This window comes from Prosopis cineraria, unplaced genomic scaffold (assembly GCF_029017545.1).
Source record: "Prosopis cineraria cultivar Desert tree isolate PC_DT_omini unplaced genomic scaffold, ASM2901754v1 PC1414, whole genome shotgun sequence".
Taxonomy (NCBI): Eukaryota; Viridiplantae; Streptophyta; class Magnoliopsida; order Fabales; family Fabaceae; genus Prosopis; species Prosopis cineraria.
The window spans coordinates 11,759-32,029 of NW_026556739.1; the positions used below are offsets into that span (position 1 = coordinate 11,759).

At 31.2% G+C, this 20,271-nt stretch overlaps 2 protein-coding genes across 4 annotated transcripts; both read left to right on the forward strand.

Annotated features, from left to right (window-relative positions):
- Nucleotides 1-10,318: 10,318 nt before the first annotated feature.
- LOC129300063 (disease resistance protein Roq1-like) lies at nucleotides 10,319-15,618 on the forward strand. 2 transcript variants are annotated; one of them, XR_008590702.1, is made up of 5 exons: nucleotides 10,830-10,947; nucleotides 12,640-12,918; nucleotides 13,026-13,835; nucleotides 14,391-14,932; nucleotides 15,066-15,618. XR_008590702.1 is itself a non-coding variant. In XM_054938588.1 (2 exons), the coding sequence occupies exons 1-2, from the start codon at nucleotides 10,451-10,453 to the stop codon at nucleotides 12,520-12,522; spliced, it is 1,608 nt and encodes a 535-aa protein (XP_054794563.1). In that variant the 5' UTR covers nucleotides 10,319-10,450; the 3' UTR covers nucleotides 12,523-12,610. The 2 variants fall into 2 exon arrangements, 1 of the variants encoding a protein (XP_054794563.1); XM_054938588.1 differs by lacking the exons at nucleotides 12,640-12,918; nucleotides 13,026-13,835; nucleotides 14,391-14,932; nucleotides 15,066-15,618 and adding an exon at nucleotides 11,412-12,610 and having other exon boundaries at nucleotides 10,319-10,947.
- Nucleotides 15,619-16,815: 1,197 nt separating this feature from the next.
- On the forward strand, nucleotides 16,816-20,262 carry LOC129300062 (uncharacterized). 2 transcript variants are annotated; one of them, XM_054938586.1, is made up of 2 exons: nucleotides 16,816-17,614; nucleotides 20,057-20,262. In XM_054938586.1, exon 1 carries the CDS (start codon nucleotides 16,880-16,882, stop codon nucleotides 17,570-17,572), a length of 693 nt encoding a protein of 230 aa, XP_054794561.1. In that variant the 5' UTR covers nucleotides 16,816-16,879; the 3' UTR covers nucleotides 17,573-17,614; nucleotides 20,057-20,262. The 2 variants fall into 2 exon arrangements, with proteins under 2 accessions (XP_054794561.1, XP_054794562.1); XM_054938587.1 differs by having other exon boundaries at nucleotides 16,816-17,608.
- Nucleotides 20,263-20,271: the final 9 nt, after the last annotated feature.

Here is a 20,271-nt window from a genome sequence, read left to right on the forward strand (position 1 = left end):
TTATCTTTCATATTATGTTTAGTTTAACCTAAGATGTGAAAAAAAATTGCTTCCCCTTACCTTTTTTTAAGGATATCTAATTAATTTTTTTTATATTCACAATAATATAATAGCGAATTATAACTTTACATATTAAATTTTTTATTTACTGTTCTATTATTATGAATATAAAAAAAGTTATAAATCATTTATTTTTAATGATATCAATTTATTTTTTATATAAATTCATTAATAATAAAAAAAGTTTTAAAGACTTAAAAAAATTATGACATTTTGAGGGATAAATTATAATTTATATATTTTAGAGGAATTTATTTTTTTTTCTTTTAAAATTATACAAAAAGACTAAGACTTGGCACAAATGAAATTAATTTTGTCCATGACTCCATGTATTATAAAAATTGATAATATGAATTCAAGTAAAAAACTTATATAATTAAGCTTACATACTTAATGCACTCATTTTTAATTAAATCACGACATATATATCTTTTATAAATTATTTATTTTATAATAAATTTATATTATTAATTTAGTTACCTTATGAATATTCACTTATCATAATTTAATTAAATATAAAATATTAAATATATAAAATTAAATACATAAATCTCATTATAAGACAAAAATATTGTAGATGAATCAAACTAAATGAATCCAGACAAAGAAATAAAACTTAGAAAACTAAAAATAAAATACAATGAAAGTATGTATCAATCGTCCTTCACGTATTCCAAAAATGATTTGCAATATTTTCATTTAAAATTTATGATAAATTTTACTTGAATATTGATATTGACATTTGTAGTACCATTTGTTTACTAATAAATTTTTCATCCATTTGTACTCCACTACTCTCTCCATTAATGGAGATTAAATGTTAACGTTTTAAAATATAATTATTATTATTTTTTAATTACCCCTATAAATAAATTATTTATATTTATTTTAAAATAAAACATTTTATTTAATAAAAGTAAATATAAAAAAATTATTTAAAAAAATAATTACTTTATTAAATAGTGATATTTAATTAAAAATATCATACTTTCTTTATTTTTATTTATAAAAAAAATATTACTTTTAGTTTTTTTATATAAGCAAAATTACATTTTTTAATAACCATTTATTGTAATTTTTTTAAATTACTTCTTGTAATTTTATCATTCATAATCATAAAAAATAATAAATGAAAGCTTGAATAAAAATTAATAAATACTATTATAATTCAATTCTTTTATTTGCAGACACGATTAATATAGTTAATCAATTTTTTTTAAAGTGTGTGAAATGACTTTTTTTTTGACAAATAAAAATAAAGGGAGTATGTTTTTGAATTGAGGGAGTATAACGTTGAATTGAGGGAGTATAACATATTGAAATAAGCGATTGGGCACGAATTAAGAAATGAAGCATCTTTTCTTGTTTTTTTTTTTAAATGTGAATAAACATCATTTATAAAGTTGAGAATAAGGGCCGAGTTTGGAGGGTTATATTTGAAGGCCATGTTTAAATAAGAGTTCGGGCTTTAAAAATTATTTTTTTAGAAGAACTGAGCTTAAGGGCTTAGTCCTGATAAATTTTGTGAAAAAAGATCTGAGCTCAGGTGGGCCTTCAAGCCCTGATAAACTTAGTTATCTTGTATACACACACATACATATACATACATACATACACACACACACACACACACACACACACACACATATATATATATATTTTAATTAATTGATAATGATACAATTTGATTAATATTTATTGTAGGTGATGAAGAAGGAGTTATAAAGGTAATTGACATTGAATCACCACCTTCATCTTCAATAAGTGCACTTACATTTGAGGGATTTAATGTTTTATTTATAAATGATGAAGATGAGGATGATTTGGGTTTTGATTGATAAATGCGTATTGTTTAAATTTCTAAATATGTTATTTAATTTTTTTAAATATTGTGAGGATTTTATTTTTTTTAATTTCAAACTATTTTAATTAATTTATAATGTTTAATTTTATTTTAATTTTTTAAAACAGGATTTCTGGACCTGATTATATATACTTTACATAAGGGCTGGGCCTCAAAAAAGATATTAAAAATGAAAAATCTGACTCAAAAGTTTAGGCTTTTAAGAGTCAAGCTTATAAGAGTCAGGTTGTTAAGGTTTAAAGGTCAAGCCCATAAAAATTAAGTCCACTTATATTTCCAGCTATAATCATTTCTTTCTTGCTACATGGTGTTTGGATCATTATTTTTCCTTAACGCGTGTGAGTAGAAAATCTATAATGCCCATCCAAAAACACGGATAATACTTTGTATAAAATATCAAATTATTTACTAATTGTTTCCCAGATATACTATAATCCGGAGCATGGGCTGAAAGAATTTTTGTTCTTGTTTCTCAGTGTCGCGCTCTCGCTTTCAATAATATTACTACAACAACAACAAAAAACTAACAAAGGAGAGAATTGAATTATCAGGGAAAAAAAAATAGAAGCCAAGTATATTTATCGCGGGAAAATTGATACAAAGTTGCACGCATACATTTTTAGAATCAAACTGGATATTAATTAAAAAAATTAGTGGTTCATGATTCATATAGTTTAGCCGGGTTGAACTAATGATTAAACTGATGACGTAATAATTAAATTTTAAAATTATACATATATATAATAATCTAAATATATAAAATAAATATAAATTATTGCTCAACTTAAAAATAAAATTAAATATTTTAAGTTTATTATAACTTGACTAGTCACATGATAGAACATAATATTAAATGACCAAAAAATTTAATAAAAAATGAAAAAGCTTTTTTTTAAACAGTTTAATTTTTAAAAATCGAATTCGGTTCTGGTCCATCCGTCGTTCCAAAATGATCCAACCTCGCTTAGCTCCAAAAAAAAAATTTTACATACTGACCGAGTCAAAATTTAAAATGGTCTGATTGTTCGTTTCAATTTTTTAATTACTATTATAAGTATAATGTACAAAAGAAATATAAATATAATGTCTGCGATAGTATTGTAATTTTTGTTACCAGAACAAAAAAACTCTATTTTGTGATCTGGTAATCTGTAAAAAAAAAAAAGAAAAAAAAATTGAATTATGATGTGTCCTTCCCTGCGGTACGTTAGTCTTATCATTAGGCATCACAATTTCGATTCTTTTTTGGCTAATATTATTGTACCCATTATTGCCTGTGTCTTTTCTTTTTTGTCAATACTGCATAAATAAAATTTGACGATAACTTCATGCTATAATATTAAAATTGACAAGATCTAACTTGTAGATGGAAATTTCATTTTTCTCTCATTGCCTTTACTCCTCCTGTTCTAGAAGTTTTTCTTAGTTTTTTATATAGATCATTTTTAACTTTTGATGCATAATTTTAAAAATAGTTTTAAATTCTAAAAAGATGTACAATATTTTAATTTTTTTAAAAATTCTTCCCACATGTTAAATTACCTTTTTATTAAATTTATGGACAAAATTAAAAATTAATTTATTTTTAAAATAATTTCAATTAAAAGTGACTTGTAGAAATGACTAAAGTGAGTAACTTCTTATCTGGTATTATTAACAATTTCATTTTAATTTAAATTCTAACAACTATGCTTTTTATTATTTTTGTATAAAGGTGAAATATACAATTTTGTTCAAAAAAAAAAAGTTCATAAGTCCCCATCAACTTTATCCGTTTGGCGGTACTCTTTTGTCAGTTGCCTCATTTCAATGTTATCATTCTTTAAAAATTTATCCCTCTCATTTAAAAATATAAAATATTTTTAATTAAATTTTATCTTTTAATAAAATAATTATTTATTGTTAAATTAATTTTATTTTTTATTTTTATTTTTATTAAACACCTTATAATAAATATAAATTTATTATTAATAAAAATATTTAAAAAATAATAATAATAATATTTTAAAATATTAAAAATATATTATATTTTTAAATGGAAGTAAGTGTATAAAAAAAAATTAAAACCATATCTCAAAAATCTGAAGAACAAAGGTGCAATGTTTTCATAATTTTTTTTTTTTAACCAGCGCAAAGTTTTCGTAATTGAACAGTTATGTTCGGGTCTTTTATACCTTTATCTTTCACATTGTAGACTTTGCAATATCATTATTATATTTAAATGTCATTGGCCCAACATATGCATGTGCCTTTTAGAAGTCCAAGAATCATGCATGTAGCTTTTTTTTTTTTTTTTTTACCACGAAGGTGAATTTATTTAATTTTTAATTTGAAGAAGTTCATGCATGCATGTTTCTGTCATATTATGAAAGTATTTTAATTATTGTTATTAAATTAGTTTACCTATTTAAGTATGATGAATTGAATTTGATCAAGACTCCCCATCTTTTGCTAATTTTAGTTCCATATACTCATCATAACCCAAATGGGTTCATTGGTGCCGATAAATCAAAGTATAAAGTATAAAATAAATAAATACTCACTTTTTAAAAAAACAATGATTGTATTGTATTGCTCATGACTTTATTGATGACGTGATTTGCTATGAATATATTATATACTAGATTAGATGCTTTGAACATTGATCTGAACATACACTACGCTCGATGATAATGGTGTGTGTCCCTTCGATTGAAAGGTTATTATTTTTGTTGTAAGTGTAATTATTGTAGCAGCAACAGATAATACATCATTTTTAATCTTTAAATTATTGAAAATGATAAATAATTTATTTTGAATAAATTGATCAGTTATTACATTTAAAATATTTATTTTTTTACTTAATTATATTTTATTAAAATAAAAAGTATTCTTAAATTATATCATTTAATGAATTAAACAGATATGATATATTTATGATAATTACAATTTTTTAAATAAAAAAGTATTCTTAAATTATACCTAAACTTACAAAAAAAAAAGATTATATGTGTGTATTTTTATTAAAAAAAACATAACTTTATTTCTTGTATTTTTTTTAAGTTTTATTATAGATTCATGCACTTTGTTTTGAATATGAGGGACCTAAAATATAAAAAAAATATATAAATTTATAATAAAATTTAAATAAAATATAAGAACTTAAAATTATATTTTTAAAATATACACATACATGCATGTGTCTTTTGTCCAAATCCGAACGACGGAACCAATTGGCAACGACACCGTTTGAAACTGTTAGACGACAGTACCTTTTCATTGGACTTCATCGAAAGATGATCCAAACCCATCACTTGGTCCAAGAAATGTCAATAGAGCCCATGCACATAGCCTTGACAACCTCTCTTTTTGGTGCTGATATTTATCCTTGAGAACTTATTCACTTGTTCCGATAAAAAATTCACTAAGCACTTTTTTCTCTTTTGTGTGGATAAAAAAATAAGCATATAGATTAGAAGTGTTCACGAAACGAAATGGGACCAAAACACTCCCATCCTGTGTCCCATCCTAAAAAAAAATTGAGATTAAATTTTGATCCCGTGTCCTGTCTCGTCCCGTTAGGAGTCGGGACAAGATCGGGACATCCCGTCATCTTGATAAATCAAATAATATCAGAGAAAGTCTGGATAATAACGTTTATTAGAATTTTAAATTATATAATTTATTAAGTTTAAAATCAAAATAACACAAATATATAAATCACAACAATTTAAAGTCAATTATTAAATTACATAATCACAACTACACATTATAATAGCAAATACAAGTGATCTTTAAACTATAAGAGTAGCAACAATAGGCAAGTCAAGCACAATATCAAATCATTTTCTTCTACTTTAGTGAAGATGTGCTAAGCCAATTACTCTTCTGAAAATAAAACAAGAAATACGTTATAAATAAAAGTTATTAAATAGATAGATATAAGAATAAATTATATTAATATAATTAATATATTATAAAAAAAGATATCTCCATGTTTACTCCATATCATTAAAATTATCAATATAAAAAAATTTAATTTTAAATAAGAATTACAAGTATTGAAATTATAATTGATATAATTAATATAAATATAAATATACTAATATAATTAATATATTTAAATAAAAAATCATATATACATAATATTCGGGACGAGACGGGACGTCTGGATGGTAATTTCGTGTCCTGTCCCACCTTGAACTCCTTTCTTGTCCCATTTCGTAAAGTTTCATTCTGATTATTTTCGAGTCGGGATAAGACATCGGAACAGGTCCAAAGTAAACACTCCTAATATAGATGATAGGTATGCGAACCTCCCATAGAATTACACTATTTTTATCCCTATCTCCCTCAGCATATGATTGCAACGCATGAATTATGAGTACATGAATATAAATATTCTCTTAAAAAAGTTCAAAAAAAATAGCTTCTAATAACTTGAAGTTATAAGTAAAGTCCAACATGTAACTTTATATTTACATAAATACTTTACATGCATGAATTTGTTGTCTTCTTTACCATATCTTAGGATTTAAAACCATCTCTCTCCTGCAAGAGGATGGAACTTTAGCCTACTGAATCATCACCTTTCTCTTAAGGTGGTAAGATTCATTGTACTTGTTCAACCACCCAATCCCTAAGGGGATGATGTTGGTATTGTTTAGAGATCTTCCTCTAATTAAAGTTTTACCGTTAAATTTGCTTTTAAAGTTATGGCTTCTTAAAAGGGTCAAAACAATTCTAACATTTGGTCAAGAATTTGGAAGTGGCTCACTTACAAAAAATTCTGACATTAGATCCTTTATCAAACAAAAACCAAGATATTAGCCAATTATCAAATCTTGTAACATTCCATTTATCAACCCTCAAAGACAAAAGAGAGCCAAACCAAACTTGCTTCACCCAAGGGCACAAAAATAATAGATGATCAACAATCTCAACATGATCAATGCACAATGAGCATGCAAGACTACTTGCACATTTCCTCTTAAAAAAAGCCTCTTTAGTAGCTAAACCTCTATTAGCTACCTTCTATAAGAAGTGAGCAACTTTATAAGGCAACTTAATACCTTAAATAGCTTCCCATAATTTACCAAAAGGCTTACATGAGTTACTCAAATCCTTAATCAGTCTAGAATTCAAGTTCTCCAATGCCACCCTGTACTTACATTTGACAGAATAATCCCTATCCCTACCACCCAGCCAAATATATTTGTCATCCCCACCTAAAATTAGGATCGAACATTTTAAATCAACTCTTGCTCTTCCATACTTTACCAACTCGAATCCTAGAGAGATCCCAAGAACCATTACTTATAAATTCACTAACCTTCATCTCCTTCACATCATCGTGCGGATCTCTCTAACTCGATCTAAAGCCTTTAGCAGCAGGAAGCCACTTGTTGCCAAACATCTTAACTTGTGATCCACTGAAAATTTTCTAACACAACTTATGAGCCAATAAATTTCTTCCTTCCAAAATACTTGACCAACCCAAAGACGCCGTACGATCCTTCTTAGCATTCATAAACTATGTTTTTGGAAAAATAAATCCCTTTCAAAATTTAGCACCAATACTTATAGGGATTTTGAAATAACCTTCAAACCATTTTGTTTTTGCCAAAGTTTTTGCCAAAAGAGCTATATTAAAGGTTTCAAAATCCTTAAAACCAACTCACCCTTTAGCTTTAGGCTAACACAACATACTCCAAGCCTTCCAATGAATTCTCCCTTCCCCACTTTTCTCCCTTTCTCCCTTTCTAGCCTTACCAAAACTTACAAAGAAAGCAATCTCTCCAATTCATTACATACCTTTTTAAGAAACTTAAAACAAGTCATAGAAAAACTGGAATTGCATTGGCCATAGCCTTCACCATCACCTCTCTCCTTGCAAAAGATAACAATCTCCTCTTTCATCCTTGTAACTTCAAACTCATTTTACACTTCATAAGGGCCAATGCTTCAGATTTAAATCTACCCCAAATCATAGGTAAACCTAAATATTTCCGTGAGTCATCAGTTGCCTTAATTCCCAAAGCATCATAAACAACAAAATTCAACTCATTAGTCACATTATTAGAAAAGAAAAGATAGGATTTTTAAAAATTAAGAGCTTGTCCTGAAGCATAACAATAAGCATCCAGAATTTGTTTTAAAATACTATAATTCTTCTCAGAGGCATTTAAGAAAAATAATGCGTCATTTACAAATAAACAATGCGACAAAGTTGGACAATTCTGAGCCAATTTAATACCTCCATGTTTGTCACAGTTAACATGTCATTGAATCATCATTGAAAGAACATTCACAGCAATAATGAAGAGATAAAGAGATAAATGATCTCTTTGCCTTACACTTCTCTTCATATCAATGTCTACAATTCTCTTTCTAACTACTAATAGATTAAGACTAACAGATCTCACACACTTTATCACCCACCTTATCACCTTATCCACTTATCACCAACCCCATCTTACACATCACATTTTCAATAAAATTCCACTCTAATCTATCATAAGTTTTATGCAGATCAATTATCATCACCATTTCCACTCTATTTCCCTTCTTTTTGTTCTTTAAATAGTTGAAAGCTTCATGAGCAATAATCGAGTTATCTTAAATCAATCTACTACAAACAAATGCCCTTTGATTATGAGTAACAATTCTGGCCAACACCCCCTCAATCTGTTAGGCAAAACCTTGAATATAATTTTGTTACCAAAATTACACAGCCCTATTGGCCTACATATAATTTTTTAAAGATTTTTTTTACCAACAAATATAATTTTTTAAAGTTATATTGAAAAGGAAAACGTTAGTCATAGTCAACTCCTAAAATGCATCATGGTCAAGAAAAGAACGTTCTGGGACATATGGGTGTGGACCACTATTTTGAAAACCGGACCGGACTGGCCGGTCGGACCGGTCGGACCGTCGACCGGTCTGGTTCAAAGGAAAAAACCGTTTTCAGAGTTGAGCCGGGTTGAGCCGTTTCGAACCGGCGGTCGGACCGGGAACCGGCAGTCGGACCGGGAACCGGATCCGGTTTTCAAAAACCGACTGTTCAAAATTTTTTTTTATTTTTTATCAAATTTTTTTAAAAAATGACTAATTTTTTTAATCATTTGATATTATAGTGTATCATATAGCTTGTTAAGTCGTGATAAACTTAAAATATTTAATTTTTTTAAGTTAAATAGCAATTTCATATGTATTTCTTATATTTAAATTATTATATACATATATAATTTTTTTTAATTTAATTATTACGTATTGGTCCAACCGGTTAAACCATACGAACCGTGAACCGCTGACTTTTTCGATTCAATGTCCGGTCCGGTTCTGAAAACACTGGTGTGGACTTTTGAACTCCGCTCCTATTCTCCTAATGCCACCGTCCCACCGTCCCAAATACAATTGACCCATTTGTTGAATATTATAATATGCTTTTAATTGAATTATATTTTTAATAAATTAAATAAATATTTTTAAAATAATTTAAAAATATTCTTATCTCTAAACTATTTGTTTAATTTATATAAAAAAACCTAATCAGTCAGGAGGAGTAATAATGTCTAAAACTTACATAATGTGCAAGTTTTTTCCTTTAAATGACGTATTTAACATCATGCCATTAAAAAAATTAATTTTAATTGTTAGTTTATCAATAAAATTACAAAAAATTGTCTCAAAGATTATAAAAACAAACACATAAAATTACAAATAAATATCTTATTAGAAAATCAATATGGGTTATATTTTTAAAATAATATGATAATTTATAAGTCTTGAATTTATAACTTTTGAAAAAAGATTTATAAATTATCAGCCTATTTTAAAAAATTAATTAATATTAATTTTAATAAAGTACTTATGTATACTTTTGAGTCACTTTCTATCATTTTTTAATGTCCTTTTATATAATTTTTAAATTAATTAAAAGTTAAAGTTAATTTTTTTAATGATAAAGTGTTCAATGTACTGTTTTTAAATATTAAAAAAAAATTATATTAAATACAAGTTTAGAATATTAAATATTTTTGAGTAAACAATTGAGGGATAAAAATATTATTTAATTTTTTTAAATATAATTCTTTTTAAAAAATTGCCTTGTAACATTAGGTAAGTAAATATATTTGCAAGTTTTTGTTTTAAAAAAAAAAAACTTTTGCAAGTTCTTTTAAAAAGTGTAGGATTTATACAATTTTTTTTTAATTATTTTTAAAAGTGTTGGACTTATGTATTTTTTTATTATTATTTCTTTTCCCTCCATTGCACCGTCCCTAACATTTAATTTATTAGATTGCCACCACCCACCGACGGAAGAGCAGACTTGAGAAAGAATAACGATGTAATAATGGACCCGTCTCTCCCTTTCGTCAAAGCTTCAATCAGCCATCGCTGAGAAAAGAAGACGAAGGGTAACTAATAGCCATTTGGATTGGATTACAAAACAGGAAAATTATATTGTATCATAGCTCATAATTTATATATCTGCTACTTGATCTTCCATAACCACCATTACTGATCTCCTATTCTTCTTCAATGGCGCTGATGAGCTCCAGTACTGTTGGTGGTTCTTGCTCCACCGTGGCGGCTCGATTGAACTATCACGTTTTCTTGAGCTTCAGAGGAGAAGACACTCGCAGAAACTTCACCGACCACCTGTACGCTGCGTTGCAGCGAAAAGGGATTGTCACTTTCAGGGACGACCAAGCGCTTGAGGGATCAGGACAGGTTATTTCGGAGAATCTCATGAAAGCTATTGAGGAATCTCTGTTTGCCATTGTCGTTCTGTCCCAAGACTATGCATTCTCGTCTTGGTGTTTGGATGAACTGCACAAGATTGTTGAATCCAAAGAAAACTTGACAGTTTTCCCGGTTTTTTATGGCGTAGATCCGTCTGATGTGCGACACCAAAAGGGAATTATTAGGAAAGCTTTTGAGAAACATGAAGGGAAATTTCCACTTTGTAAGGTGAGAAGATGGAGAAGAGCTTTAACACAAGTTGCAAACTTCGCTGGTTGGGATGCTAGAAACAAGTAAGTTTTTAAATTCCACTGCAATTTTTTTTTTATGTTTTTTATATAGCTATATTATTGGCCATATTCGAGTATTGTTAGAACCAGATAACTCTCCAGGAGGATTTTCTATATTTATTCAGACTCAAACCCGATATATTGTTTTATCGTAAAAACACGATATATTGTGTTTAAGCATACCAATGAAATTTAGGAACGGTAAAAATTCTTGACGTTTCAGATAACATTGAAATTCTTTGGCCATATACTGTCATGTTGTTTGGGTATTAAACATCCTAACTCATTCTTTAGAAGGCTGTGGGAGCCACGATAGGAAAGAAAACTTCCTTTGTTTTCTCCTCTTAGATACCTTTTCACAGCTAATGGCAGTCATATTTTATATATGCTCACCAATCCTCTATATTAACTAATTGTGATTTTCATAATCGACTATTATTTCTAACTTGGTCCACGGAAATATGTAGGCATGAAGCAGGAATCGTAAAAAATATTGCTGAAACAATATGGACCAAATTGCGTGTTAAATTGCCTTCAAATTTTGCTCATTTAGTTGGACTTCAATCAAAGGTAGACACAATGGTCTCTCTTTTGAAGATAGGGCTGAATCATAAATGTTTTGTAGGAATATGGGGTATGGGCGGAATAGGCAAAACGACTCTTTCTAGAGTTGTTTATGAAACAATCCGAGACAAATTTGAAATTAGTTGCTTTCTTGCCAATGTAAGGGAGGATTCAGAACGTAATGGTCTGGTTTACTTGCAAAAGAAGTTTCTCTCTGGTCTTCAATTAGAAAACATTAAAATCAGTGACTCCCATGATGGAGTTGAGGCAATAAGAAGCTTTTCACGTGATAAAAAAGTTCTTATTGTTCTTGATGATGTAAGTCATATAAGCCAACTACAGAATTTAGTTGGAGATAAAGATTGGTTTGGTGCTGGAAGCAGAATAATAGTAACTACGAGAGATATACACTTGTTGATAGCACATGATCAGTTTGAGAAGTATGAAATGAAGATGTTAGGAAGAGGTGAATCCCTCAATCTCTTGTGTAAGCATGCCTTCAAAATGGATTATCCTCAACAAGGTTATTGGGAATTGTCCAAAACGGTGGTTGATTATGCAGGTGGTCTTCCTTTAGCACTCCAAGTGTTAGGCTCGTTTCTTTGTAAAAGAAGTCAATCTGAATGGAGAGACACATTGGATAAGTTAAAGCAAAATTTACATAAAGATATTTTCAAGACACTTCGCATAAGTTATGATGGGCTAGATGATAAAGAGTTGAAAACAATATTCTTAGACATCGCATGCTTCTTTAATTGGGAGAAAAAAGTTGAAGTGATTAAAATATTTGAAAATTGTGGTCTTCATCCAACAATTGGAATCCAAGTTCTAATTGAAAAATCATTGTTGAGTACTTGCATTTCATTGGGTGGCCAAGAACATGTATACATGCATGATTTTCTTCAAGAGATGGGAAAAAACATTGTTTTGCAAGAATCTCTGAGTGATGCTGGCAGACGCAGTAGGTTGTGGTCTTGGGAGCAGATTGATCAAGTCTTTAGGGGGATACAGTAAGTGCCTGGTTTTTATGTGGGCTAAAACTTATAATTAACTAGTTAATACATTATTTCCAAATGTATACTTCAATTTAAGCTTGACTTATAATAACCTCTCCCCATGTTTAATTACCAGGGAAGCAAAAGTGTTCAAAGTATAGTTTTGAACCTAAAGCAACAATTTGAAGCAAATTGGCACCCAAATTGCTTCTCAAAGATGAGTAATCTTAGATTATTCTGCTTAAGTAATGTTCATCTTTTGCATTGTCTCGATTCTCTTCCTACTACACTAAAAGTTCTCAAATGGGAGAAATATCCTGTGGAAACTCTACCACGCAATATTGACCAACTATATCAACTTGTGGACCTTACCTTACATCGTAGTAGAATCAAGAAACTTTGGAATGGAAGACCGGTAATTTCCATTCCACACCTTTTTATATGATTAAAGATCAGTTACTTTAATTTACCACTAAATTTGGATGAAGCTGATATATTCTCTTTTTGTTGATCTATGATCAGTTTTTAGGAATGTTGAAGTTCATGGACTTGAGTTTTTCCAAGGAGCTAACTGAAACTCCAGATTTCAAAGGAGTTCCAAACCTTGAAAGATTGTTTCTTGAACACTGCATAAACCTAGTTAAGGTTCATGGGTCTCTCGGGAAGCTCAAGAACCTCGTTAAGTTGAGTTTGAGAGGTTGCCAAAATCTTGTGATCCTTCCCAGGAAATTGGAATTAAATTCTCTGGCGGAGTTTTCTCTCTATGGTTGCTCAAAGCTTGAAAAGCTTCCTGAATTTGGAGAAAACATGAATTGTCTCTCCATCTTTGATCTGAGTGGAACTAACATAAGAAAAGTTCCCTCTTCCATTGTTCATTTGACAAATCTTAAGGAGCTATATCTCCATGGATGCAACTGGCAAGCTTGGAATTCATGGAGTTTTTTTGGCTACTTTGGTCATTTGATAGGTCGGTTTCTGGGGAATCCAGTATCCAAGGGATTGAAGCTTCCCAATTCTTTCTCGGGCCTTTCTTCATTAAGAAAACTGGATTTGAGTTTTAGCAATCTGTACGATGGAGCAATCCCTAATGACTTAAGCGGCTTATCATCATTGATGGATTTTAATCTGAGGGGAAACAATTTTACTTCCTTACCTGTTGGCTGCATCTCCAATCTTGTTAACCTTGAGCAATTTGACTTGAGTAATTGTGTTCAGCTTCAGTCATTCCCTCAGCTTCCACCTAATTTAATTAGAGTATATGCTGGTTGCTGCCCTTCTATTGAACCCTTATTGGACATGCAACATCTCTTGGAATCACTACTTATCTATAAGGTTTGTCACCATCTCTCTATCCTTATATATGCATCTATAATATCAGATTTAAATCTCATTCAGTGATGGAGGGACAGTGAAGAAGTATGAAACGGAGAGAAGTGTGAGGCATATCCATCTGGACAAGTTATATCTTCTCTCTCATTTTCTTCATTTTGAATATGACTTCTTTGAAGTATTTTAGAAGAATAAAGTTAGAGAAAGATAGGAGCGTGATGAATCCCATGTTGAGTGTGTCAGGACCATAAGAGCAGGGCCCAAACCTCTCTTTTCTTTCTCACTCTAACTTTACCATAAGGTATTTCAAAGCGGTTCGGACAATCCCTAATCTAATGATTTTATCCCGCGCAGAGGCATACAAAGTATTTTTACTTTGTATGCGTATGGATTCAACTAGACTAAAAGATTGGGAGAGAAAACTAACCTGACCTCTTCAAAAAGGATTCTCTTAACTTCAATTCATTTTTCACCATAAGTTACTTGTATGTCTCCTTGTTTGTCTTGAATTAATCATCAATATATTTAATGTTTAACTAAACTTTTCCTTTTTTGTAGACATGTAGTCTTCTCCTACATGGAGTCATTTTTCTGCATATTTCAGGAGATAAGATCCCAATTACAGTGTTTAAAGAGCAACAATGTCACATTGATCCATTTGGAGCAAGTGTATCTATAATAGTAGATAACCCTAATTTTTCCTACGAGAGTGAATTGTGGGGAATTGCTGTGTGCCTGGTGGTAAAAAGCAAGAAGGCTTTATATTACTGCTCAAGATCCAAATTTTATTGGAGATTCAGAGCTCTTGAAGAAGATAAAAGCTTGGAGGAACCACATCATGTATTTTATGTGGGAAAAGCATATTCAATCCCTCATCTTTACATAGCATTTTTTCCTTTGATCAATACTCACAAGTTTTGGCGACATTGCCGCCAACTTGAATTGCAAATTGAGGTTGAAAAAGAGTTTAGCATCAACGATTGTGGTTGGCGTCTTATGTGCAAGAAAGATTTTTGATGTGTGCCATACTAGTACTATCTTCTAATCCAAAAGCTTCACAATAACAACTCACAATCAATAATGCTGCCATGAACTTGAGGGTAAGGATTCATTTTCCATATTGAATTTGTTGTTACCGTTCATTTATATCTTTATTTGCTATTTGAAATTAACTATTTGGTCCAAATCATTCTATATTGTTGAATTGATATGGCTTGATGATTTCTTTTTCAGATTTAGGGCAAGAGTAGTGGATTTCATAATCCTTTGAAGAGTGCTATGCAAACTATACTCACTTCAATTTTCTTTCTTTCTTTTTCCTTTTGAATGAGAAGTAGGGGTTTAATTTAGGTTAAAGTGTTTTAGTGTTAATATTGATTATGAGACGTCAATTTTTTTCCCCCGGCCTGGAGACGTCAATATTTCAAACTTTATTTTATATGGGGTTTGATGGATGTTTTCTTTGGTAAAGTGATGTATTACAATGGATAACTATTGAACAACTTTAATTGAACAAGGGCTGAACACTTGTCCTATTGACGTAAGGCCGATGTGAAAAGGCCCAACAATCATTTTTGCCTAACATTATACCAATGAGGCTTGGAAGAGGCCCATCAAGGTTTTAACTTCTTTCCAAAAATATGGCTAAATATTTCCCAAAAATATTGTTCTAAAGTTTATGGACTGAAAAGTATGTTTTCCCCAATTAATCTTAATGAGGGACATATTTAAAAAGGAAATTATTAATTAGACACTTTAACAAAAAGCAATAACAAATACAAAGACAAAGCACTTAACCCATAATTAGATTTTATACCCGAGGCACAGGAACATTAATTTACGTTGTTTAAGAAAAATAGAAGAGAAGGATAAAAGTTGAATTTTATTAATTTTTAAAAGACAAGAGAAAATAACTATAGTTTTCAAATTCTTTAATAACTTCTATTAATTATATTTTTTATTCCTAGTATAATATTAGAATTTTTTTAGCTATTAGAATATATAAAAATAAATAATAATTTATATATTTTCACAAAATTTATTTTAGAATATTCATAAAATATTAATAATATTTTATTTTAAAAATATAAGGTATTTTTAATTGAATCTTGTTCTCAATAAAATAGTCAATTATATAATACCATTTTTTTTTCATATTTATCCTTGTTGAAAATAAATATAGTTAGTTAGTTAGTTTGTTTGTTGAGCACACCTGACCGTGTATTTGGTCTCTATTATGGTGTTTTGGTGTATATATAATCATAGTGAAAATATTGTTTTAATCAATGAAAAAGTCACGAATTTCTTTGGCTTAACATTCATTCATACATAATCTGTACAGGTGCACAGATTATGACTTTCATCATGGTATCATAGAGCCAGGTCATTCTTTGGGCCAGAAAAAAGCCATCTGTAACAACTGAAGCTCAAGAAATGGGCCGAAAAATGCAAGAATGCAGACCCACAAAGAAGCTTCTCCAACAGACGGTATTCTATCGCCCAAGAACCTATGTCCAGTTCAAGAAATGGACCGAAAAAACAAGAATATGGATCCATCGATATGCTGACCCGACGCACTGCACAAAATGGGTGAAAGCTATGCGTTTTGAGCTCTTGAGGAAACGATCTACCCGATCCTTGGTCCTTCTCATTTACCCTAAGTTCTACAACTTTCATCACCTTTCCAGATATTTCGTCCTCTTCCTCTCGAAATTCTTTTTCTCACAGATCACAGAGATATTCGATATGCCCGGGGATGAAAGAAACACTGTTGCTCCTATCGATTTCACTCATGAGCTGTATCTTCATCCTTCCGATACTCAAGCATCAGCCCTCGTGCCTCATGTTCTTGCTGGTCCTGAAAACTACACCATATGAAGTCGATCGATGCGGATTGCGTTGCTTGGAAAACACAAACTTAGGTTTGTTGATGGATCTTGTAAGAAGGAAGCTCAAGATCCGTCTCTTTATGCTTAGTGGGAACGGTGTGTAATGCCGTCGTGCTTTCCTGGTTACTGAGCTCTGTTTCGAAGGAATTAGCCAATAGAATGGCATATGCTCATAGTGCGTCTCTCGTCTGGGCAGATCTCAAGGAAAGGTTTGATAAGGTTACTGGATCTAGCATATTTGCTATACACCGTGAGATTAACTCTCACGTTCAGGGATCTCTCACGGTGTCAAGCTATTACACAAGGCTGAAAGAGCTTTGGGAAGAACAATCCTTCCTGATCGCAGTGCCAACATGTAAGTGTGAGACTTCAAAAGTTTATTTCGATCTAATGCAACAGCAACGTCTTCTGCAATTTTTGAAGGGACTCAGTGAATCCTATAGTCAAGCAAGGAGTCAGATACTCTTGATGACTCCCCTTCCATCTGTCAACCAAGCCTACAACATGATTATGGAAGATGAGGCTCAGAAACTCATCGCGGGGTCAAATAAGTCTTCACCTATAGAAGGAGCTACTATGGCTGTGGGTAGAGGGCAAGGCCGAGGTAGAGGACGTGGACGTGGCAACTCTTCACTCGAATGTGCTCACTGTCACAAACGTGGGCACGTTAAAGAAAATTGCTATGAAATCATTGGCTATCCAGTTGACTTCAAAGGTAAAAATAAGAATAAGCGGTCTCAAGAGATTAAATCTAATCAAGGAAAAGGTGAGGCTGCTAATGGAGTAGATGAAGGGCAAACTGTGCACCAACCTTTATTCAAGAACAGTATGAACAAATATTGCAACTGTTGAGGAAGGATTCTGAGCCAACCATCCATGCACTCACTGGTACAGGTTTGGTAATTCTTCTTCTTTTAAAACTAGGACTAGTTGGATACTTGATTCTGGTGCTACCACACATATGGTTAGTGGTTTGCGTTTTTTTCATTCATATGAGAAGTATACTGGTCCTATCAAGAACATTAAAATTCCTAATGGGCAGCGAGCCTTAGTAACGCACATAGGGAATGTTTGTCTATCTGGAGGCATAACTCTAAGAGATGTGTTATATGCACCTGAACTTTTCTTTAATCTGATATTTGTTCCTAGGCTAACTAAAGAAGAACATTGCATGGTTGCCTTTTATCCTGACCTCTATTTAGTACAGGACCTTCAGGGTGGCAGGATGAAAGCGACTAGTAAAATTGTGTAAAGCCTTTACATTCTGATTGATAATGATCATGCCGTAAATGCTGCTAAAAATTTTGATGTAATAAAGGAATCAAGTGAACTTTAGCTGTGGCACTGTAGACTAGGTCACCTTTCTTTTCCTGTAATGAGGCATTTGCCTTCACTCAAAAAGGGTGTTCATTTGAATATAGAAAACAAGACTTGTGAGACTTGTATTCAATCTAAACAAACTAAAATGCCTTTCCCTGTTAGCTCTATAAAGTCCACTTTCTGTTTTGAATTGTTACATATGGACGTGTGGGGACCTTATAAGGTACCCACGCACTAAGGCCATCAATATTTCTTAACTATTGTTGATGATTTTTCTAGAGCTCCTTGGATATTTTTATTACAGCACAGGTCTGAAACTGTGACCAATATTAAGAGTTTCATTGCATATGTTCAGAATCGATTTGATGTATGCATTAAAAGGATTAGAATTGATAATGGTACAGAATTTTTAAATAATGAACTAAGAAGTATTCTTAGGGAAAAAAGAATTATACATGAAGCCACATGTCCTTATACACCTCAACAAAATAGGGTAGTTGAGCATAAACATAGGAGTTTGGTTCAGGTCTCTAGGTGTCTTTTTGTTCAATCTGGTCTGCCTATTCAATATTGGGGGGATTGTATAAAAATGGTAGCCTACTTAATAAATAGAACGCCTTCTAGAGTCCTACAATTTAAGACGCCTTACGAGATCATTTATGGAAAACTGCCTGATTACAATAATTTGAGAATATTTGGTTCCCTGGCTTTTGCTACAGATTTAATACCTCGGATAAATTCCAATCTAGATCCATTCCTTGTGTTTTCCTAGGTTACCCTATTAATCAAAAGGGTTTTATGTTGCTTGATCTGAAAACTAACAGAATGTTTGTTAGCAGACATGTGAGATTTATTGAACATAAATTTCCTTATAAAGATTATGCTGTGAGAAAACCAGATTAGCAATATAAAACCTTTGATAATATTTTTTGGCATGAACCTGAACAAATGAGGGTGAAAGATGACTCTAATAATACTGAACTTATTAGGAATGATTTACCTAATATGAATGACCAAGGGGAGCCGCCATGAATTAGAGATTGATGACATAATTGAGGCTGATAATCAAGAAGAACAACATAGAATCAGACCTGTTCGAGATAAGAAACCTCCAGTTTGGTTTAAAAATTATGTTTGTTCTATTGTGACATGTATAATGTCAAGTACCCCATGCAACAGCAAGTTCCTATGAATCTATTTCTACATCTCATAAATGCTTTTTATCTTCTATTGATTCTGATATAGAGCCGAAAACGTATGAAGAGCGGCTGTGAAACATAATAAATGGGGTGAGGCTATGCATGTAGAACTCAAAGCATTAGAGATAATAACACTTGGAAAATAGTTGACTTACAAAGGGAAAGAAGCCTATTGGTTGTAAATGGGTGTATAAAATTAAATATAAATCTAATGGCAGTGTTGAGTGGTACAGGGCTAGGTTAGTGGCAAAGGGTTACTATCAAAGGGAAGGAGTGGACTATCAAGAAACATTTTCCCCTGTTATTAAGATGGTTACTGTTAGATCTGTTCTATTTAGCTGCCTAACAAAATTAGAGTTTGCATCAGATAGATGTCTACAATGCATTTTTGCAGGGAGACTTAAATGAGGAAGTGTATATGATGATACCTCAGGGTCTTCTGGGAAGGGGGAGAGTAAAGTCAAAGTTTGTAAACTAAATAAGTCTTGTATGGCTTAAAGCAAAGCCTCACGACAGTGAAATTATAAACTGACCTTAGCCTTAAAAGAGGAGGGTTTTAGTCAAAGCATGCATGATTACTCATTATTTGTTAAGAAACTTCATGATGGTGTGGTTTTTTGTCCTTGCTTATGTGGATGATCTAGTGATCACGAGAGCTTAGAAAATGGAATTACACAAACCAAGAATTTTTTGCATAACAATTTAAAATTAAAGATCTTGGCTTTAATATATTTTCTGGGAATTGAAGTGGCAAGATCCTATAAGGGCATTGTCATGAATCAAAGAAAGTATGTGTTGGATTTGTTGTTTGAAACAGGGATGAGTGGCTGCAAGCCATTGTCGGTTCTTATGGCACAGAATATGAGGTTAACAGCATATGAGGAAGGAAGGAACAAGAAAGAGGAACTATTAAAGGACCTAGGAGAATATAGAAGACTTATTGGTAAGTTAATCTATTTGACAATGACACGTCTTGACATTTCTTTTTCTGTGCAGCACTTGAGTCAATTTATGCAAGCCCCTATGAAAATA